At 44.2% G+C, this 24,038-nt stretch overlaps 1 protein-coding gene across 2 annotated transcripts in view; it reads left to right on the forward strand.

Moving 5' to 3' along the window:
* Positions 1-24,038, forward strand: part of LOC144703614 (K(+) efflux antiporter 6-like) — a 43,296-nt gene that overhangs the window by 13,325 nt on the left and 5,933 nt on the right. For both annotated transcript variants that reach the window (XM_078575818.1, XM_078575817.1), the window contains 7 exons: positions 4,928-4,999; positions 5,195-5,278; positions 6,070-6,138; positions 14,710-14,787; positions 14,958-15,046; positions 15,336-15,432; positions 15,573-15,626. In XM_078575818.1, the coding sequence (XP_078431944.1) occupies positions 4,928-4,999; positions 5,195-5,278; positions 6,070-6,138; positions 14,710-14,787; positions 14,958-15,046; positions 15,336-15,432; positions 15,573-15,626 (543 nt within the window). The remainder of the gene's footprint in view (positions 1-4,927; positions 5,000-5,194; positions 5,279-6,069; positions 6,139-14,709; positions 14,788-14,957; positions 15,047-15,335; positions 15,433-15,572; positions 15,627-24,038) is intronic.

Raw genomic sequence — 24,038 nt, forward strand, 5'->3', positions numbered from 1 at the left:
TCTTGGGCTTTTCATGGCTGCGCACGCTGGGCTGGATGGCTACGCAGTGGGATATGCTCCTCTTGAGATTCAAAGCTGACGGCATCTGGCACACGCTACGCGGGAACCCCAGTGCAACTCCGCCTTCGGCCACCTCAACGACCGGCTGGCAAAGGCTCAATCAGTCCATCAGCCAAGGGCTCTGCCGAGTCTCCTTAACTTCGTCTTCTTCCTTGGTGGCTTATTTCCAAACTCACTTTCCAGCAGTCTTCCAGGGACATTCAACATTGCCTCCTCGCCATTCGTGCGACCATCAGATCACTCTGTGCAGGGATCGGGACTGATCCACTGCCGACCATACCAGTATTCCCGTCTTCAAAAGAATGAGCAGGAGCGGCTCGTGGAAGAACAGCTCAGCGCAGGCGTCATCCGGCCCTCACGCAGCCCTTACTCAAGTCCGGCGTTACTTGTGAAGAAAAAAGCGTGGACTATCGAGCTCTCAACAGTGTCACAGTACCGAACCGGTCTCCTATCCCGGTCATTGACAAGCTACTGGAAGAACTCCATGGAACTACGGTCTTCTCAAAACTTGATCTTAAGTCCGGCTATCATCAAATCAGAATGAAGACCGAAGACATACAAAACGGCATTCTGTACGCATGTGGGTCACTATGAGTACCTGGTCATGCCCTTCGGCTTGTGCAATGCCCCGGCTACATTCCAAGCACTCATGAACTCCATTTTCCAACCTTACCTGCATAGGTTCGCGTTGGTATTTTTTGACGATATACTCATCTACAGTCGCACTGCGGAGGTGCACATGGAGCACGTGATGAAGGTCCTCTCGGTACTCAAGGAATACCAGCTGTGTATCAACCACAAAAAGTGCTTCTTTGCTCAGCCGAGGTTGGAATACCTGGGGCACTGGTTATCTTCTGACGGAGTCGCCACCGATGCGGGCAAGATTGAAGCAATACGCTCGTGGCCCCCTCCTCAAAACCTACGTCAACTGCGAGGGTTTCTAGGCCTAGCAGGGTACTATCGGTGATTCATCGTGGGGTATGCTGCCAAGGCTTGGCCTCTAACACAGTTGCTCAAAAAGGGGAACTTCGCTCGGTTGGACGAGGCCTTGCAGGGATTTGATACATTGAAACAAGTGCTGTCATCCGCACCGGTGCTCGCCTTACCGGATTTCACCCAGCCCTTCACAATTGACACGGATGCGTCGGGGGTAGGGGTTAACGCTGTACTGCTGCAGCAAGAAAGGCCCATTGCTTTTTTCAGCCAAGCTCTCCCACCTATGGTGCGGACACGTTCTGCCAACGAGCGCGAACTGGTGGAAATGGTGCTAGCCATCAGAACAGCCTTATGTTTCAAGCATTCGTTATCCGCACCAGTCAACACAGCCTCAGACACTTGTTAGAGCAATGCGAGAGCCAAAGTGAGTATCATCATTTGCTCGCGAAACTAATGGGGCATCACTTCTCCATCCAGTACAAAACAGGCAGCTCCAACCAAGTCGCTGATGCACTTTCGCGCTAGTCTCCAACCGGTGACAGTCATTTGAATGCCACATCACTATCCGAGTGGCGGGACGTGGAAGAGATTTGCCAGGCTGTGAAGCGTGACCCTACACTGCAGAAAATCATCCAAGACCTACAAGCAGCACCGAGCAGTCAGGGCAAGTATGCTTGGGTCCAAGATACACTACTTCATGTGGGACGCTTGGTCCTACCGGCCAGATCTCAGATAACTCAACGCATCCCAACAGAACTGCACGACGGAGCCATCGGAGGACACTGGGGGTAGGGTTTGACGGTCCCGGTCCGGTCCGGTTTTCTGGCATGGACCTAACCCGTACCTGATGTTCGGTCCGGTTCTGGTCCGGTCTTGTTCGGTCCTGGTCTGGTCCGGTACAGGGGTTGGCGGAGGAGCACGGGGATGGCGGAGGCGTTATGCACGCGGAGCAGCGGCGATGAGCACTTGGGCCAGGTGATGGGAAGGACAACGGGGAGGGGGATGGGTAGTGCGTGGGACAGGGTCTGGTCCGGTCCGGTTTTTTGGCATGGACCTAAACCTTACCTGAAGTTCGGTCCACTTCCGGTCCGGTCTTGATCGGTCCCGGTTCGGTCTGGTCCGACCGGTCCCCAGTCCAAAATGTCAAAGCCTAACTGGGGGTTCCTCAAGACTTAGAAGCGCGTGGCAGCTAAATTCGATTGGCGAGGCATGAAAGGCGACATCAAGGCACACGTCAACGCCTGCTCACAATGTCAAGGATTCAAGGCCTCATGCCTCTCTCCAGCCGGCCTTTTGCAACCGCTTCCCATTCCGCCGCAAATCTGGGAGGGCATATCGATGGACTTCATTCAAGGACTTCCCAAGTCGGGTAGATGGACTGCATACTGGTCGTCGTCGACTGCCTCAGCAAGTACAGTCACTTCATCGACCTACGCCACCCTTTTTCAGCCGGGGACGTAGCAGATAAGTTCACCACTGACATCGTCAAGTTACATGGCGTGCCTCGTACGATCGTGTCTGACCAAGGTAGCATCTTCTTGAGCCACTTTTGGACAGAACTCCTCAAACTCCAAGGTACTCAGTTGAAGCACAGCTCCTCCTATCATCCTGAATCAGATGGACAGACAGAAGTGGTCAATCGGTCCGTCGAGGCTTACCTTTATTGTTTTGCAGATGACCAACCAAGGAGGTGGAGCTTGTGGTTACACTAGGAGGAACTCAGCTACAACAGGTCCTATCACGCCTCCATTAAGATGTCCCCGTTCAAGGCAGTCTACGGGCGCGATCCGCCTTCACTTTTAAGCTACGGGAGTCCCGCCACCCCGATTGATGACTTGGACAAGCTCCTGCAGGAACAGGATCAGATCTTACAATTGCTACCTCAACACCTGGAAAGAGCACAAGCCACCATCAAAAGCCAAGCCGATCGCCATTGTTGACACGTGGAGTTCCACGAAGGTGACACAGTTTTCCTCAAGGTGAAGCCCTACTGCATGAAGTCCATGGCTCGCACCCTGAATGAAAAACTGGCTCCCAAATATTTCGGGCCTTATCACATCACCCAGCACTTGGGGCCGGTGGCCTATTGGCTCGCGCTGCCACCCGAGGCGCAGATTCACCCTATGTTTCATATTTCGCAGCTCAAGCATGCACCGGGCCCAACAGCTCATGTGAAACCCATCCGCGTGGGCCTCTCGGCGATGAACGGATGAGTATTCACTCCCGCACGAATTACAGCTTTCCGCCCATCCGGCCAAGGCCTCCAAGTTTTCACGCACTGGGAGGGACTTCCGGACTTTGAAGCCACCAGGGAACTAGCCGACGATTGCGACAACAGTTTCCCTCCTTCCAGCTTGAGGACAAACTGGTCGCACTAGGGGGCAGTCCTGATGCTATCCATCATCACATCTACGAGCGCCGGCCCCAGCCCAAGACGAAGGCCCAATAGCCGGGCTTACTTAAGCGGGCTATCAGCATAGAGAAAACGGCTTTCGACCTAGTAAGTACTTGGACACTTCTCGTCTTAATCCCCTTTCTCTCCTAACCGATCTCCTACGCAGACGTCCAGACCTGCGACGGAGCTTGGAGCACCCCGAGCTCAGGCATTGTCCATCCCGTCTACTCAAAGTCGTGGTCCTGTCGGATCTTCCTCATCTCCTCTCTACTTACCTTCTCTATCTCTCTTTCTCTTCACTCTCCTTCTTGTTACAATATCAAGACATTGTTACAAGTTCATCAAGGTTTCTTGAGTACAGGAGGGACGTAATAGATACTTCACCAAAATAGTCTATATTAAAATCATAATGTGAAATGCAACGGAAAGGAATAGGAGCCCAGTTAGGAAAACTATTGCGAAGAGGAAACAGTGGGGTAAGATAAAATTCAGTTTAGACCCAGTGTAATTGTAGACTCTTGTGTGACTGCTGCAAATTTCTCCAAGTGAATCCTGAAAATCTGTCCTCTCTCTTGTCCTCTCCCCTAATTTCTCGTTAATTCCTTTGAGGTTTTTTTTCATCCTACACTTTACCCTTTTCAATTATCCCCTTTCCGAGCAGGGTGACTGATGTATCTGTTCATCTAATATGTTGGAGAGATTTATCAGTTCCTTCCTCACTAAGTGCAGGGAATCAACTTGAGAATGTTGGAGTTTCTGAGTACCACAGCCTTTGGGCCGCTCCAGCACATCCAACTTTAAGAAGCTCAAGGGCACTGAGAACAGAGAAGAAGAGTAACGAGAGAAAAAGTGGAACACAAGGAAAAATCCTTAAATTCTTGCTTGTTAGGGCTAACACCCTTTATACAAGCTTAGCGGGTTCGGATCTTGATGTCCGAACCCAGTTACAACGGTAAAAATATACAGCTGTTACAGAGGATATAAAAACAAAACTCGAAATTCTGCTGTCTAACTGAGAGGTTTATTGTTTCCTTGAAGATCTGGGGATTGGATATTGAGCTAAATGCAGTGTTCTTGCGATTCTCCTCACTTTGATAAACCATTAATGTTTTATGGTGTTTGATTAGACTCTTCTTGTTATTAGGGCATATGGCCTATTTTCTCTGTTTCTCCTCTTTGCGTCAATCTGTGTTTGTATCATTTTATTGTCAATCATTAAGCGTTACAGCTTAAAATCTAATTTTTAGAGAGACCCATGTCATTCTGAGATCAGATTATTTTGTTTGTTATGTTATGAATTGAGGGCTTTGTCCCAGGACATATGCACGACCCAGCACTCTGATACAGGACATCTTTGTTCTGGGATCACCATTTGCTAGGGGTAAGATTGACCCACACTTCATGCCCCAAACGTTGGCATGCTTGTCTTAATTTCTATCACACATTTATCTACTCATCTCTTGATGTTAAATCGTAGCAAAACCAGGAAGTGTCAAAATGAGGTTTCCACTTTGATATTCTTACTTCATTTTCTAGGTTGAGACGGTGGCTCATTTTGGTGTTATTTTTCTCCTTTTCGCGTCTGGTTTGGAGTTCTCTAATGCAAAGGTTCGCTGGTTCTTGTATGACATTCTCTCTTTTCTGTCAAGGCATTCTTAATTTCTGTGCTTTCTGGTATAAAACTACGCTCATACTGGATATGATTGTTTTTTGTATATGTTACTCCATTCCCTGAAACCAGCATATGTTTGAGACATTTTTTGTTTGTAAACATAACTCAAGTCTTTGACTTGTTTTGCGCAGTTCCAGGTTGTTCGAGCCGTTGCAGTCCTTGGTGGCCTATTCCAAATTTTTATTTTTATTTGCATGAGTGGAACAGTTGCATCAGTACGTTTTCCAGCTTCACAGATGAAAATTTTATTGGAGTTTTCAATACTTTGTCTTGAAATGGGGTTGAATCTAAATCTGTGCAAAATCATTGCTCAAAATTGATGAATTACAATCAAAATGGTTTTTTACCCTTTAAAAGTTTGTTTTGGGATTTCATGCAATTCTCTTTTGGTAACATATTTTATCATAGAAATATATTCGCCACTCTTTGGACCTCTATAGTATTCCAAGAGAACACATTGACTACTGCCTCAGTAGGAGGGTTTTCTCTCTAATGTGTCCATTGTCTATATTCTATCTCAAGTCCACCTCATATTGCTCTTTTCTTGATCTTTTGCTGTGCCATTCTGTTTGTCTAGTCCTACAGCCACTCACATTGTTGCCCCAATCGTAGCTTCCATGGTAGCCCAAGATGTTGTGGTCTCCATCACAGCAGGCCTGACCACCCTCTCTGATGTGGTGCTAGATCCATGGGGCCCATACGCTCTTACATAATTGGTACCACATGAGTGGGGTGTTGCCCTATCTTGCTTGAAAGTAATCTCCAACTTGTCTTTTTTAACATGTATGACTTTAGATGCTTGAAAGCTGTGTGAATTTCCTACTTCACCAAATTTATATACATTTGATTGAAATAATCCCAAAATATATTTTAATATCTGACATCTGTGTAGTTCACATTCAGAAACTTGTACACAGTCTCTAGTGTGCAGATTATGCATGGTGTAACTTTATTTACTGTCTTGACCTGTGCAGTTAAACTAAGTGCTCTTGCTTCTTTTCTGCAGATATGCTGTGGTAAAGTTTCTGAGGGTCTTCTTATTGGTGCTTTGCTTTCAATGTCCTCAACCACTGTGGTATATTCTGTTTGTACTTCATACTCATTTTTTCTTGCATTTTAGTCTTTGCACTCTTTCCTGGGTAGGATCCTACAACGAATATATGGACGTGGTATGACTCTCGCATCTTCAATCCACAATAGAGATAATAATGCACTTGCACTCGTCTGAGAGAGGGAGAGATTCAGAGGAATTGAGATGCAAGGAGAGCACGAGAAGAGAGAGAGCTAGTGGGAGGGCAACAGAGTTAACATGCCAAGTGAATGGCAGAATGATGCGAGCCAATTGTCGTTGGAGGGTTCCTTGCTCGTAGGGATGGCCATCTGCGAAAGGAGTTGTGAGTGAAGGAGCTGAAGATAATGATCGTGAGAATCACTTATGATGGTCAAAGCTAATTTCTCTGGTGTTGGCCAGGTCTTCGGAAGGTCTAGTTGTTGGGCCCATTTGGGCCGGTCCGCAGTCACTTTGGGTGGGCCAAGTGCTGCATTCGCAGGTGCGGGTGCGGATTGTTTCAGGATGTCATACATAAGTGGTCTCTCACTTGGCAAAAGGGTTGCATGTGAGGGAGCAACTGGCTTATAGGGGGATGAGGATGTTGGGAGGAGGGGGGAAAAAAGGATCAAAGCCAGTTGCCGGCAGGAGGGATGGTCGTTGAGTGTGGGGGGGGGGGTGGCGGGTGTCTCCGCCTTAGGTTGTCGCTCCCCATTGTCAACTATTTCCCTGTTGATTGCCGTTTTCAGTTCTCTCTATCCCTCATTTCTCCTCTGCAGGTCTGATGAGATACCCTATCTAAGGGTATTTTGTCATTTTGAATTGATATTGAATTCATTATTTTCTCCTCCCGGGTTTCTCTAGGAAAAGTTCATTCCCCCATATATATATATATATATTTTTGTGGCAAAAAACACGGTGCCGGGTACAACCTACCCCTAGGATTGTGCACGTAGACCGATCCAGCCGCGCCTTGGAGCCACCTAGGGAGATTTTATTTATTAAATGTAGTGTTTAACAACATTGATAGGGGTGGAGCGAATGTACATGTCCCAATTACACACGGACCCTACTCGCCCACGCCCTTGGTGTAGAAAAGAAAAAATACATGTGTAGTGCCTTTAAGTAGCCAAGAGAAGGTTGCTCTTCGTCATTAGTGTGCTAGAGCCCGTAGCGTGGTAATGCATAGAGTGTGCGCAGCCCTCGCGCAGCTGGTGACGAACACTAGCCAGACGAGGTCGGCACTGCATGATGTCCTGCTATACATGATGCATCTGCCACTGAGAGCATAAACTTGCATGAAGCATGTCAACTGACACCTGTGAGTCCGATTCTAGGACAATATTGTGAAGGTTTCGTTCCTCATAAAGGAGTAAACCATCACGTATCGCCATACCCTCAGCTACCATAATAGTTTGAATGCTATAAAGGACGAAAAAGCAATGAGAATGTTCCCTGTATGGTCACGGAGAATATCGCCTCCTCCGGTTAGCCCCGGGTTCCCTTAGGCTGCACCATCCACATTCAGCTTGAGGATGCCGATTGGCGGTGGATGCCAATGGACAATATATAGCTAAATGGTGATGGCGACGAGGGTTACCGGAGTGCCCCATGTATGAAGGAGGTCGCATGCGAGGGCTGAGCTGCAACTGAGGGGCGGTATGAGATGGTGGGTACGCTTTATCCATTGCTTGATGCGGCGCAGGATATCGAATGCTCGCATGGGGGTCCCTGCAAAACGAGAAGAATTTCGCCATTTCCAAATCTCCCATAGTAAGTAAGCTATGGTGACGTAAAGGAATGGGCTCTGTTACTTGCGAAAGAAAAATATTGCCAAAACATGCTAGCATTGTTGAAGTAGCGGGAGCACATAGTAGTGGGTGCCAATTGTGTGTGACTTGACGCCAGCCATCTAGGGCGGTCACACTATGGAAGAAAATGTGTCCCATAGTCTTAGCTTGGGGGGAAACTGGGCAACAATAACAACGAGAATGTGAGAGTCCTATATGGGTCACCTGATCATCAGTTGGAACGCCACAATGCAAAAGTCTCGAGAGGAAGGCAACACGGGTGAGGATCGCCGGATGCCGGATGCCAGATGCGGTGACCCCATGAATGGGGGGGAATCTCTCTCGAAAATGCTCCCAAGAGGACTGGTAAGAGAAAGACCCATTGAGGGTGAGCGTCCAAATAGGTCGGTCATGAGATGTTCCTATGGTAGTTCTGAAAGCCTGTGTAAAATATCTGGTGGGAGGCCATGTTGCTCCCAAAGGTGGCATGTGTTGCCCATGAGCAGCTGTGCCATGGTCAATTGCAGTCGATGAGTGAAGTGATGGTAGGGGGCTAAGCCTCGGATGTCTAACTCTCGACGGGCCTACTCGTACTTTGCCGTGATGAAACTCCCCAATGGGGAGTGTGGGATGCATACGCCACACAAGCTTCTTTTGAAAGTATGTCTTGGACGTCGTGAGGGCGTCTAATCCCTAGACCCCCCTCGTCCATTGGTCGCCAATCTTTCTCCCAAGAAATTAGTGGTGGCGACTCTCTCCCTCGAGGTGACCGAACCATAAGAAACGTGCGCAGAGTCGCTCCACAGAGAAGACTGTGAGCGATAATGAATGGACTGATAGGGTATGTAGTGGGATGCTCATGAGGACATGTCGAATAAGCTAGATGCGTCCACCAGGGGATAGAAAATAAAGTTTCCATTCATATAGTTTCTTTCTCAGCTTGGCCAATAAGGCATTAAAATAATGTTGTTGAGTGGGTCCAAGAAAGATAGGGCATTCGAGATAATCGAAAGGGATGCAACCTCGTGAGTATCAGGTATAGTGTTGGATAATCTCAGAGCGCGTTACGGTGGTAGATGGAACAACCATAAAGCTACTCTTTGAGGCATTAACAAACTGACTAGAAGTCTGCTCGTACGTAGTGAGTACACTCATAAGTTCCTTAATGGATTGTTTGGATCCATTGAGGAAAAGGATGTCATCATCTGCAAATAGAGAATGTGAGAGGATTAGGCACTCCCTTTTCATATAATAGGGTTGGATGAGGCCGAGGGCGATCGCTCGTGCGAGTGTTTGGGTGAAGACTTACTCCATCAATATGAAAAGGTTAGGTGAAATAGGGTTACCATGTCGCAGTCCTCGCATGGCAGTAACAAAGCCTGTGGAGTTTACGTCCACCAAGAGAGAAATGATTCTCTCTAATGCAGGAATCCACAATAGCAATGAATGCCTCAGTGAACCCAAAGCAATGTTACACTTTGGTAAGAAAACTCCATTCGACTCGATCAAATCCAGTTTGATGATGTTATTCGAGCCTCGAATATGAGTGTCTAGTGGCTGGGCTAGCTAGTGAACGAGCATGATACTGTCCTGGATTTGTCGACCCTTGATGAAACCGCATTGTTCAGACGAGATAAGTCTATCAAGGAAGGTCCCTAGTCGATTTGTAATGATCTTGGATGCAATTTTATAGCATTTTGCTATATTACTCCCCTATATTACTCTCAAATGATGCCCATTTTGATTCTCCCCTTCTTCTGCAACCTCAATTCCCCCTGGTTCTCTCATCTTCTAAACAGCAACCATACTACTATCCTCTCCCACTCTTTACATCCTTATGTCAATAAGAACATCAGGTTCTTATCAATGGTAGCAGACCAGCTTCCATTCTGCACAAAATGGAAGTTTGGACTTGTCTTCCAGCAGTGATGCTGCAAGATGTTGCAGATTGCTCTTTCCTTCAACCCTATCTATGTTTGGCTTTTCCAATTGCTAATTGCTCTTGAAATTTCAGTGAGCACAAAAAATGCCGCAAATTTCAGCGAGGGAGATGCGGAAGATGTATAGATCCCCACCAAGACAATAATTAGGAAAATGTTTGTAGAGAATGGATCAGATAGCTCTGATACTATGTCAAACAACGGTAGTGGGAAAACTGTCAGATAACTGTAGCGAGAAAAGAGAAATAAGGATGCAAGTCCTATCCTTTTGCTAGCTTGTTGATGTGCAACGGTGAGACCATGAGAAACATTGTGTTCAAGGTGGTCTATGATTTCTAGATGCAAGCTTAGTTCAGAAACAGTAGATCCCACTCTTATGGGTAGATACTGTAGGCTTTTATTTATCTTTTGACGAAATAAAAGAGATCACACAAAATCGGTGACTGTCCTGCAGTGTTTTTTATAATTGAGATGAAGATCTTACCAAGAGATCTCTTGGTAAGGGTTGCTTCATCATTCTATATGTGGAGTTTCATCTTGTTTGGCAGTCCAGCAGTAGCTTACATCTGTCAGGCATCCGAAGCGCTTTACCAAGGTCAACATACTTATCTAATTGCTGTCGTCAGTGATCTGTGGATTGCAATACGTAGCGATCTGACCCCTGGACTTCTTCTACGCCACTTATTGGCGTTTAAGGGAAGAGATTGAAAAGTTTAAAGTTTTATTTAGCTCAACATCTATGGCCCAATGGCCGAAAATTATATTTTGCTTTTTTCCATTCCTATGCAACAAAATTGGAGTGGATTCTAGACTTGGGGACCATTGATCATATGACACCATGCCAATCCCAATTTTCCTCTTTATCATTGTCCAATGGTCAGTGACAAGTAATCACCTCTGGGTGAGGAGTCCTCCAAGTTTCTGGCAAAGGTGTTGTTAAAATGAAAAATATAGGTGCTTGAGGAATGTGATCGACTGTATAAGATCCTCCATTTTGTAAGGAGAAAAATGGAGGATCTTGTAAAGAGAAAAATTATAACAAACTACGAGTCATTTCTTTTTTGTGATGCTTGTCTGTTTGGAAAACATATGCGAGTTCCTTTTCTAGGAGTCAGTAAGAGGAGCCAGTCCCAAGTTATTAGATGCACGGCGATATTTGGGGACCATAGTAGTTTCTCACGAACACTGTCAGGACCAACATGGTTTCTCATACTAACTGATGATTGTATCAGACTTAACTGGGTCCATTAATGAAAAAAATCAGGTACAACAAAGCATATCCAAGTTTTCTGTGTTATGATTCATAATCTAAGTCAGTTTAGACTTACCATTTAAAGGTTCAGCTCAGACCATGCAGAAAACTTCTTTGATGAGGTATTAGAGGTTTCTTTAAGCCTAGGTAATTATCGAAGAATCATCCTGTATGAATACCCCGCATCAGATCAGGGTAATTGAGTGGAAAATTGGACTCATAATGGGGAAATAAGGACATTGCTTATTCCGGAGAAAGTCCCAAAATATCTATTGGGTGAAGCCCTTCTGACAGCAGTTCACTTTGGCAATTGGTTGCTATCAAGGAAATTGAAATGCGTGTCCTTTTCACAAGTCAAACTAAAGACTAATCTGTCACCCAAGGTACTCGTGGCAATACATTTTTTGGGGTTTTCTCCAAACAAAAAGTGGCATAAAACACTTACTCATGGATAGAGGGAGGGAACTCATTATGAATGTTCAGTGGGAGGAGACTCAAAGTGTTGATGACAACCTTACTCATCTCATGTCCAAGGGGATTTCATATTACAAAAAATCATCGGACTATTTTTCCTTACTAAATTGGATGACAGCCACTACCGGATGCGATGAAAGTGGTATGGACCTTGATCTAGGCTCGTATCGGAGGGACGGTAGAGGGCAAGGTAGGGTAGAAGTTCCCGGGGTAGAGAGGAGAACGGGAATGGTCAGGGAAAAGCCGAGCAGAGGGGATAGGGATCGGCCGAGGATGAGCCGCCTGAAGATGCGGTAAAGTGGAAACGATCACGAGGACGGGGATCGCAGGGGGAGACAGAGCATGGATGTAAGAAGAGACGAGAGGGAAGAGAGGACCAATATTCACTTAAGCCAATAACATTCTGTCTGCCCTCCTCCAAGGAGGGCTGTGCTATTTAAAGGGAATATTGGGGGAAAGGAAACATAGCGAATGACAATAATGCCCTTCACACAGTTGGGGGATCTTATCAGAAAGATACAAATTGGAGAAAAGCATGGATACATAAAGAGAGGTCTCCTGAAGTATGAAAAATTAGACATTGCTCAAGTGCATCAAGAAAGGAAGATAGTCTACTGCAGATGGCTGTACACCATCAAGTATGATTCAGATGGACCTGGGGCAAGACTTGTGACGCAGCTGCAGTGCGAAAACAGTTGTTCAGCTTAACCTTGAGTCCACAAAGCCTTACTCTTCTAGAAGAAGCTGTGTTCTGAGTCCACAGAACCAGCTATCTCAGTCCTCCAGTCCCCAGGCATAAGATTGATACGATCCTCTACCCCCAAGGGTGTCTTAGGCATTTTAGCCCACTAGGGGCACTTTAGTCATCTCATGTTTAGGGTAGATTGCTTTCTTTTCTAATAAATATGTATAGCCCTCCCTTGAGGAAGGCAGTCAAGACTTAAGGTAAGATCGGCCTCTTGGCTCATAACCTTGATCCTCCCTGTCTCGGTCCCATCCCCTTGACCGTCCAATGATCCCCTATCCCCGTGATCATCTCACCGGATCTTCAGCCGGCTCCCCTCCAACCCGATCCCTACCCTTGCCGTTCAGTTCTCTTCTAGTCTCCGACGATCCCCGCCCACACGATTGTCAACCCTTCACCGCGTCATCTGGCGGCTCGTCCCTGGTCGATCCCTGCCTCCTCTGCTCGACCCCTCCTATCATTCCCGTTTCGACTTTCCCACCACGGGAACTTCTACCTTACCTCGGCCACTACGCACCTCCCGACACAAACCTAGATCGAGGTTCTTATCAATAACTCTCTGAAGGAGACCTCAAGAGAAGAAATGAATGCAAGTGTGATGTCAAGGAGTGCACTTTATGCCTTGTATAGGCTACAACTGAAAACTTCATGAATGGAGCAGTATGGGACAATAGGGATGTTCCTTTCAAAAAATAGGGTGGAGTAAAAGATGTTGCAGTAGAATTGACAGATCTGATAAGAAACTTTATACTTCTATCGGTAGAGAATGGAGGTTTCCAGTGGATATGAGACACCAGAAGCTAAACCGCTGGCATACTAAACAATCAACATAATATCTTAATCTTCCAAATCGTTTGTTTGCTGCCCTCCTGCGGGGAGTACTGCTTCCTTTAAAGGAGAAGTCCAAACAAAAAAGTCCAAAATACCCCTGCACCAGGTACAGGATCATATCAGTCCGCTCTGACAAAAGATGAACAAGGCTGATCAGAGATCTCTAACTACCATGTAAGTCTGAAAAATGGTATGTCAGGCAGAAGCTGCACCTCTGACAATCCTGCGACTCTGACAAAAAGTGCCAGGCTGGTGTTCCCCATGGCAACTTCCTGGAAAGGAGACTCCTTATCTGGTACCGTCAATCCTCCCTTCTAGTCCTTCAACTTCCTCATTTTCTTTTACTGCATTCCTCATCATCTGCACACCGTCCTTAGCATTCTTGGAGTAAAGGGACTTTTGTGTGCTACATTCTTTTTGTGAATTGTTCTAGTTTGGTTGGGAGCCATATCAGACCTTGTATGGTATTGTATGACAAACCGGAAGCCCATGAATTTTAAAAGAAAACATCAGTGCTTCCTTTGAACCTCTTTCTGTTCAGGCAGTACTTGAGGCTACATTGGTTGGTTCGGATGACAAACTGCCGAAACATCAATTAGTATCACCGTTTGTGCACCGCCAATATGATGGCCATCACATCGCATCATCTTGCATGAGAAATGCCCCAACTCCCATCCTCAATGTATTCGTTTCTGAGGTGAACTCCCTGGAGAAATGTGAAAGATTTAAAATCAGAGTGAATGGCTTGGCCACCAGCTTCTCGAACTTTTTTTTATGCTGGTGAGAATAGTGATATGGTCTGTTATGTACTGGCCCCATACCGAGAGCACACTTCAACAGTAGAGGCATGATGGCAGGAAACATGTCAGAAATTGTCTTTGGTGTTGAGTTTAAGATTGACCTTGTGTTCATCTACTTGGAGCCCTGAACATTTGAGTGGGGGTGCAAAGAGCATTCAAAAAATGTACATGGGTGACAACCTCATTTCTGTCCTTGCTGGTCACGTTGGAATGTGAGACAGGACCCGCAAATGTATTTTTTTTCTATCATTTTCCCTTTCTAGATGTCATAAGGAAGGGGGGAGAAAGTTATAGTTGACTCATTTCGCTGGAGAATATGAAGAGAGTTGTAGAGATTCTCCCTAGGAATTGCAAGCACTGATCGGGTCTGCTTGCATTGGTTTGGATTCGTTTTATAATCTCCAAAGTCATCTCTCTTCTCTCGTCTAAGTTATATGTTTGCAATAGATCCCCAATCAGGGATCCTGTCAGAAGTTTGTCCTTCCATCTGTACAGTAGGCCTCATATGTGTGTTTCTGCCTTAAACAAAGTCTCCATTTTGATATCTGAGTGCTCTATCGGTAAACAAACCTATCTTCTCAGAGGTTTGTACCGTTTTTCTGTTAATCATCATTATATTCAATGGTTTCAAGCATTTTTTGATTTTGATTACATTCTTAGTCCACTTTAAATCTTTTCTCCTCAATTATGATTATTTGATGAATTAGATGTTGCAATCTTGTGCATATGTTTTAAATGAAATCACTTGCATGCTCTATATATAAAGGTTTTGAAGTTCTTTTGGGAACGGAGTAGCATCAGTATTATTCAAGGTCAGATTACTGCTGGCATTCTTCTTATCCAGGTTGGAAACTACTGTCGTCCTTTTTGTTACTGGTTTTCTTGGTTCTATGGTGAATTGATTTCTTGGTTTATTAGTCATCATTATTACATTGGTGTTATGGTTCGTACAGTTTTTATCATTGCCTATCCATCTCAAGGGGAGTAAATGCTTCACAATGTTTTTCCTCCCAGGATTCTTCTGTTGGTTTGCTCGTTGTATTGCTTCCAGTTCTGGGAGGCTCTTCAAATGTCCTTCAAAGAGTGACCTCTGCGGCCAAACTGTAATCTTTTGTAACCCTCACTGAATTTACTAACGCCTTAGTTAAAACTATCATTGGTTTGCATAACTTTGTTCTGGGATCATCCCATATTATGAAGTTAATTATCCAAAACGATATTTACACATTCTAAATTGTAATGGCTCGTGGGTTAAAATTGTAAATATTTACCTTTCCTTCGTTCAATTGTGGTCATACTGCCGAACTGTTTGATCTTATTCTTAAATGTGTAGAATGTTGTGTTTGAATGGAACATAACTACAATCTTCCGCTCTTCGCTGCTTTTGTCAAGGTTGCTTGTGCTGTGCGCATTCCTAGCTTTTCTTTCAATACTGAACCATATGTGTATTCCACGGTTTCTAAAACTCATGCTGAAGCTTTCCCATCAGGTACTTAATTTTTGCTTCATTTAGGTGGGTAAATCATTTATCTCTGTTATCGGCCAATCCTACGCGCAGATTCAAAAAATCCAGTAATGTCTCACGGGATCGAAAACTCATTCTCATTATGTTGTTTCTTCTCTGGGCAGACGAATGAGCTATATCAATTGGCCTCTGTGGCATTTTGCTTAGTTATTGCTTGGGTATGTTATTAATCTCATTTCTTTTTTTTCTCTTTTTTCTTTTTTGAAATATAAAAAATGGTGAACACCCGATTAATCGGTGAACCCCCCATCAGGACCTTACAGTAATCTCATTTCTATCATTCCCATTTGGCCAATTTGTTTATTTCAATTTTAAGATCCTCTCTGCTACTAGATATATCCACATTGGGTTATTACATGATGCATGAGAACCAGTGAAACTTGGATTCTATTATTTTTTGGAGAGATTCAGTATCGCGTTTGGCTCACAGATTCAATTGCCTTTCTTCTATCAATGGAAACAATAAATAAATGTTTATAATGTGTGAAAACATGAAGAAATTGAGGCTAATGTAGGTTCCTGTGTTGGTGCTCTTGCGTTGCTTGAAGACTGATAGATTTTATTCACAAAAGTATCAAAGAAAGAAGAAAAGGGGATCTGGTCAACGCAAGGTTTACCATGCGATTTAACCAGCCACTCCCCAGACCACTACCCTATAAATAAAGATCTCCAGACAGGCATGGTAAATTTTGTCATTTTCTTGAAAATGCCCGATCTTGGAGAGGACGGGAGAAGGCCAGAGCGGGAAGGAGACTCCATTTCCCGTTCGCCTGGAGGGAGGAACTCGTCCAGAGAGGAGGAGCGCCCATGTTCGAGAAGGAGCTCGTCCAGAGAGGAGGAGACATCTCGATCTACATCTACTATCCTATTACGCCGATCACCACGATTTCCAACTCTATTACACCGATCACCGTGATTTCCAACTCTTGGAAATTCTACAACATTATTGTAAACGGCTTTCATTGTTGGCAATTCTTGAGAGGGATTCTATTCCTGGTTCTATCAATCTGGTATCAGAGCTAACGATCTTCGAACTTCAAGATTCGACGCCAAGTTATCAATCTGGTATCAACGATTTTCGGACTTCAACGATCTTCAGACTTCAAGATTCAAGATTAGTAAAAGTCAAGATTCGAAGCCAGAGTGGAAGGTGTCTGTAAATTCTAGAACATTCAAGAATCGGGAGGGATCTCGAGTCACACATACTCAAGAAATTGAGATCTAGAAGCCACTTCAAGGCGACGAGTTAAAGAGGTCAGTATTGACCACCAATATCCCTCATTACAGTTAAATCAAGATGGAAGATACAGTTGACAAGGGAAAAGCAAAATGTGAAGAGGTACCTGTACCAGCTGAAATCTTAACCGGTATTTTGCAACAATTGAAGGCGACGAATTCTAAATTGGAAGCACAACCATCTACAACAACAAGAAGTGTCCCAAAGGATCCGTCAAGGAACGGTAGAGTCCAAATGCTACAAGATCCAGTAATAGATCAGAAGCCTAGATTCCGCAAGGGAGATCTACCTTATTTCAATGGCACCAATGCTCAGATGTGGTTAAATTGTGTAGAGAGATTCTTCAAGATTACTTTTTTTCTGAAAGAAAAGTAGGGCAGACCACCCGGAAACTGATGGTCCACCTATGATTCTTCAAGATTAATAGACTCTCTGATGAAGAGAAGCTACAGCTGGTCTCATTACATATGGAAGGATCCGCCCAAGGGTGGTTTATATATACTGAAGGGAACTTTGGATTTGATAACTGGCTGAAATTTCGCCATTATTTTGAAAAGAGGTATAACTTATCAGTAAGATCCTTGTGTACTCAACTAATGAATCTTAGACAGAAGGGTACAGTATCTGAATATCGATCAGCATTTGAAGATCTGGTTGTTTTTTTTATCGCACGTACTGACTGATGTCCAAGAGACAGCATATCTTAATGGATTAAAACCTGAAGTCAGAGTCGAGCTAAACAAATATAGACCTTTTTGCGTTCAGGATATTATGGACTATTCCCTGGAGGCTGAGAGTAATCTGGCTACTTTAGAAGAACAAGGGAGTCTAGTTCGAGCTACTACAAATCTTCCTAGAGTTGTCTACAACAACAACAATACGAGACCAATTGTGGCAAATAGGGGGGACGGTCGACCTCAACAACAACAGCCCCGGGAAGTTCAAAATCCAGTAAGGAATGAAGTATTTCTAAGAGACAACAAGAAGAAGATTACAAGGCTATCCACGGAGGAGTTTCTACAGAGAAAAGAGAGAGGGTTATGCTACAATTGTAATGAAAAGTATACTCCGGGTTATCGGTGCAACAAAAAGTTTAAGCATATACATGCTCCGGGAGGATGTAGAAGAAGAAGATCAACCAATTACAGAGGAAGACCTCATGCAGTTGGATGATGGTCCCCTTGTAGGGGAAGAATTTATGTCGATGCATAGTTCGAAGGTAGACACAGGACCTAGTCCTGCCTCCTTCAGACTTTGGGGAGAACTCTACAACCATAGAGTGAGTTTGCTTATAGACGGAGGAGAAACTTACAATTTTATCAAGCCAAAGGTGATCCAAGCACTTAACATCCAAATCTGCCCTTATCACAAATTCAGAATTTCTCTGGGGGATGGATTTTGCAGAATGACGGAAGGAATTTGCCTTAACATTCTGATCACTTTTCAAGGTTTGACTTTCACTCAAAACTTCATTTCGTTCCCATTGGGCAGTTGTGACATGATCCTTGGGATCCCATGGTTGAAGACTCTGGGATGGTTCCACTGCATTTACCATCATTTGATGTTGAAATTTTGCTGCGAAGGACAAATACATACCATTATATTTGATTCGGAATTGAACGCCCTGAGATACTCCAAATCTGAAGTTGATCAAGCCCACCAAGAATGGGAGGAATCCATTCATCATATCAAAGAGATCAAGGATCAGCAGATTAACCACACTCAAGAGGTACATTCTCTCTCCCTTGATCATTATTTGCATGGGTTAGAAAAAAAATTTCCTCACGTGTTTGAACCACCAAACACCCTCCCACCCGTCAGAAGTTGCGACCATCAAATTCACCTACTGCCAGGTTCAAAACCCGTAAATAAGAGGCCCTATCGGTATTCTTACACACACAAGAATATAGTGGAAGAATTGATACAAGAGTTACTAGAACTAAATGTTATTCGACATTCCAACAGTTGTTTTGCTAGTCCCGCTTTACTGGTTGATACCTCTCAGTGGTATTAATGAATGACAAAGAATCCAATTCCAAAGTATCAGAAGTAATACTTCCAGAATTCAGATCTGGACAATGTGGAACAGCGATTTTGTGGATCGTGGCGGATCTGGACAGCTCCTCCCTCCCGGAGTAGCTCCTTCCTCCGATCTGCACCGATCTGCTCCCTCGATCAGTGTTGCGACTCTCGTTCTTCTACGAGTTTTGGTCGGCTCCACTCTGGCAAGCTACTCCCTCCCGATCAGCCAGATTGGTTTCCCTCTCTGCTGCTCAGGCCTTCACGACAGCTAACTGTCGTTCTTGAACTTCATAATAATTGTCAGAATGAGCTATACCTGGTTACACGTCTTTATTTATAGGGAGCTGCTTCTCCCACTTTATTTGGTCAACCTATCTGGTCAACTCGTACGGTCAACAGATTGTGGACCCGACCTGTGCTTGTTCTTCCTTCTGTACTTCTTGGCGTAGAACTTATCACTGGTCAAGAAGAAAGATGGGGGTTTTCGTCTCTGTATTGGTTATAGATCTCTTAATCAGATGACCGTCCCTAATAGATTCCCTATACCCATGGTTGACCAGTTGCAAGAAGAACCACATGGGATGACTATTTTTTCTAAAATTGACTTGAAGTCAGGGTATTATCAGATACGCATGCATTCAGATGACATTTACAAGACATCTCTTAAAACACTTCATGGGCATTTCGAATCTATGGTAATGCCTTTTGGATTATCAAATGCTCCAGTTACCGTCCAAGCACTTATGAATTTGATTTTCTCCAAACATCTACGCAAATTCATTTTGGTATTGTTGACGATATTTTAATATACAGTAAAGATTCCCAACAGCATGAGCAGCATTTGAAGGTGGTGTTCGAGTTACTCACCAAAAATCACCTTCATATTAACCCAAAAAAATGCATGTTTGGATGTGACCGAATAGGCTTCTTGGGCCATGGCATTTCTGCTGAAGGAGTTTCAACTGATCCCACTAAAATCGAAACCATACAGCAATGGTCAAGGCCTTCTACAGTCAAAGAGTTAAGAGGATTCTTGGGGTTAACCGGATATTACAGGCAGTTTGTCGCCAAATACGGGGCCATAGCTCAACCCCTGACGGCTCTGTTGAAGAAGAATTTGTTTGTGTGGACAGAGGAAGCAGAAGATTCATTCCGTAAGTTCAAGCGGGCACTATCTGAAACACCTGTACTAAGGCTACCAAATTTCTCCAAACCTTTCAGTATCGAGACAGATGCATCTGATTCAGCAGTGGGGGCAGTATTGCTGCAGGAAAATCATCCGATTGCTTATTTTAACAAAGCTTTCCAATGCCGAACCAGATTTAAATCAGCATATGAACGGGAGCTCATGGGTTGTTAAAAAATGGAAACACTATTTGATGTTTAAAAGGTTCACAATTTACACAGATCAATTTAGTCTTCGTTTCTTAACAGATTCATAAAGATTCATTCCGTAAGTTGTGAGCAGTGTTCCTGGGAGCCAGCGGAAGAGGGTGGGAGATCCTCTCGCCATCTGCTGGAGACGTTGCCGATCCGGCCGTTTATCTTTTCTTCGTTGCTACGATTATCTCTTTGGAACTTCGTATCCCTTTCATCGATTGTCCCTCGGAACAGTTTATCTTCTTGGGAATGGATTTCTTCTGAATCGAGTTATCTATTTTTCTATTGAACGTTCAGTGCGGAAGCCACTTCTATATTTGTCGTTACATTTCTGAACTACTTCAGGAATATCGTAACAACTGGTATCAGAGCCTGGACTTTCCAAAGGGGGTCTTCACTTGTCCAATCGATCGTTCTCTTATCATCTTTATATTCAAGAATGGAACCGGAAGGCAGAAGCGATGGGGGCCTGATTGAGTTCCAAAAGCCTACTAACATCGTCCTGGAGCATATTATGGAACAAATGAATGAAATGAAGCTTCAAATGGACTCTATGAAGAAAGCCACGCCCCTGAACGTACCACCAACCGGGGAAGCTCGACCCCCATGTGAACCTTACGGAGATCCAATGCCACGCCAAAATTCCAGGTTAGGCATTGATTCTGTTTATAAAAGAGGAGATCTCCCGAGTTTCCAGGGTGAAAATCCGGAAGGATGGATCAAACGAATAGAAAGATTTTTTCGACTACACCTGGTACCAGATGAAGAAAAAATGCATCTAGTCACCCTACATCTAGATGAGGCAGCTCAAGACTGGTTCCTCTATGCTGAACAAGAGTTTGGTTTGACTACTTGTGAGGATTTCAAAGAGCACTTTGGAGATCTCCCGAGTTTCCAGGGTGAAAATCCGGAAGGATGGATCAAACGAATAGAAAGATTTTTTCGACTACACCCGGTACCAGATGAAGAAAAAATGCATCTAGTCACCCTACATCTAGATGAGGCAGCTCAAGACTGGTTCCTCTATGCTGAACAAGAGTTTGGTTTGACTACTTGTGAGGATTTCAAAGAGCACTTTGGAGGGCGGTATAGTATTTCTTCTCACGACCTATTTCAAGTATTATTTGAAATTAAGCAGACGGGATTTGTACCAGAATACAGAGCTGCATTTGAGCGACTCATTGCCCAGGTCCCAAATCTAGCAAGAAATGTCAAAGAGAATGCGTACCTCAGGGGGCTGAAGGCCGAAATTCGCCAGGAAGTCCTAAAGTCAAAACCCTATGGACTAAAGGAAATTATGGATCTCTCTCTACGAGCCGAGCTCGACCTAGGAGTGTTGTGGTCAGCATGGAAAAATAACCCATTCTACCCCATTGCCGGCGTCTCTGACAACAACCGAAAGTTACCAGCACTAACGTATGCTCCCACCCCAAGCAATGCACCTCCTAGCCGTCCTCATGCACCATCAAGACCAACCCTACCAAATCAAACTCAACCAACTCAAGCTTACCAAGGCCACGATACAGACCGCAGACCTCGTCGTCAAAATTTGAAGTCGACTGAGTCAGAATTCCAACAACGAAAGGACAAGGGTTTGTGTTTTTACTGCAACGAATGATTCGCCCCGGGGCATAGATGCAAGAAAAATCTCAACATCATCATGGTCTTGCATTGTGACCAAGATCCACCGTCCTCAGAGGATGAAGTGCCAGATTATATGCAAACAAATGAAGCTCCCATCAACTCAGGTTCCTTACTTACAGCTCAAATTTCATTCCATTTTTCTGAATCTTCATCGCCCAACGGACTAGTAAAGCTGTGGGGAAACATCAAAGGACTCAATGTCAGAGTATTGATCGACAGAGGCGCTACACATAATTTCATTCATGCTGAATTAGTAGCAGCATTATCCATCAAGGTGTTCCAGGGTCCACCTTTTGATGTTATCCTAGCAAATGGTGTTCTGCAACAGTCACAAGGTATATGTTTAAATGTCCCTATCAAATTGCAAGGATTACAGATTGTCCAATACTTTATTCCTATCTCAATGAAGAATATGGAAGTTATATTGGGAGTACAGTGGTTGAAATAGTTAGAATGGTTTTATAGTAATTACAAATTGATGACTCTGAAGATCTTGTGGAACAAGAGGGTGTATCTTCTACAGTCTGATTCCGACCTACTACCAAGCGGGGTTTCCGATCATCTCTCTGCTCAAGAAACAATAAATAGCAAGCGCCAGTTCAGAGAGCTACATCGAGCCTGTCATCCAGATATTCCCAGGGTATTTCACATTTTCCTCCAAAACGCTCCATTGACCACCAAATCCATTTGCTACCCCAATCTAAACCCATTAACCTCCGCCCTTTTAGATACTCCCACCTACACAAGAATGAACTTGAAAAGATCATCCAAGAACTTCTGGACTCCAAATTTATCAGACACTCCACTAGCCCATTTTAAAACCCTGCTCTGATGATAAAAAAAACTGGGGAATGGCGAATGTGTATTGATTTCCGCGCCCTCATAAAATCACAGTGCCAAATAGGTACCCCATTCATATAGTGGATGAATTGTTGGAAGAACTTCATGGTTCTGCTATTTTCACCAAACTTGACCTTAAGTCGGGATATTATCAGATTAGAATGTCTGAATCTGACATCTACAAAACAGCTTTTAAGACACATCAAGGGCACTACGAATTTACGGTAATGCCTTTTGGACTGACCAATGCACCAACAACGTTTCAGGCCTTATTGAATCTTATTTTTAAACCTCTTCTCAGGAGGTGTGTTCTTGTTTTTTTTATGATATTTTGGTTTATAGTTCTTCCACGGCTGAGCATGAAATCGCCCTGCATCAAGTTTTACAAATCCTTCAGAACAATCAACTTTGGGTAAACTTATCCAAATGTCAAATTGCAAGGGATTGAATTGATTATTCGGGCCACTGCATCTCTCACCAAGGAGTGGCCACCGATGCGGTTAAGATTGAAGCCATCCAAAAATGGCCTATGCCAACGTCCGCCAGACAATTACATGGGTTCTTAGGCCTCACCAATTATTATCGCCGGTTTGTAGCTAATTATGCCTCCAATTCCTACCCTTTAACTTCACTGTTGAAGAAAAATGCTTTCCATTGGGATGGGACTGCGAATTCCTCTTTTGATGAGTTGAAACAGGCGCTTGCCACAACACCCGTTCTCAAATTGCCAGATTTTTCGAAACCATTTAATGTGGAAACGGATGCCTCGGGGATAGGTATTGGCGCAGTATTGTTGCAAGACTCCCACCCCCTCGCCTATTTCAGTAAAGCCTTGTCGCCAAAACAGCAAACCAAGTCAGCTTATGAGAGGGAGCTCATGGCAGTAGTCCTTTCTGTCCGCAAATGGAAACATTTTTTGCTATTTCAGAAATTTTATATCCATGCAGATCAGCTCAGTCTTAAATTTCTCAATAGTCAGAACGAGATTCCACAGCAGTACCACAAATGGATAGGAAAACTCTTGGGTTATGATTTCGAAATTAAGTACAAAGCTGGCACGAACAATGTAGCAGACGACGCCCTCTCTCGCTCAGTGGAAGGAGTAATAGTACATTGTCTTTCAATTTCGACGACACATTGGTTGGATAAACCAATCCTGGTTAACGAAATCAGGGAAGATCCCAAGCTGTCAGAAATATTGTCTTCCCTCCGTTCCACCAATCAAGCCCCTACACATTATTCATTGAAAGGAGATTTATTATTCTACAAAAAGAGACTTGTTCTTCCCCAACACTCTTCTCTTATTCCTGTGGTTCTTCGCGAATGCCATAATGCCAAGGTAGGAGGGCATGGAGGGTTTCAGAAGACGTATAAAAGAATTACTCAACAGCTTTATTGGCCAGGCATGAAGAAAAATATCAAATCTTACGTATCGCAATGCCAAATT

Source organism: Wolffia australiana, chromosome 5, assembly GCF_029677425.1.
Source record: "Wolffia australiana isolate 7733 chromosome 5, ASM2967742v1".
Classification (NCBI taxonomy): domain Eukaryota; kingdom Viridiplantae; phylum Streptophyta; class Magnoliopsida; order Alismatales; family Araceae; genus Wolffia; species Wolffia australiana.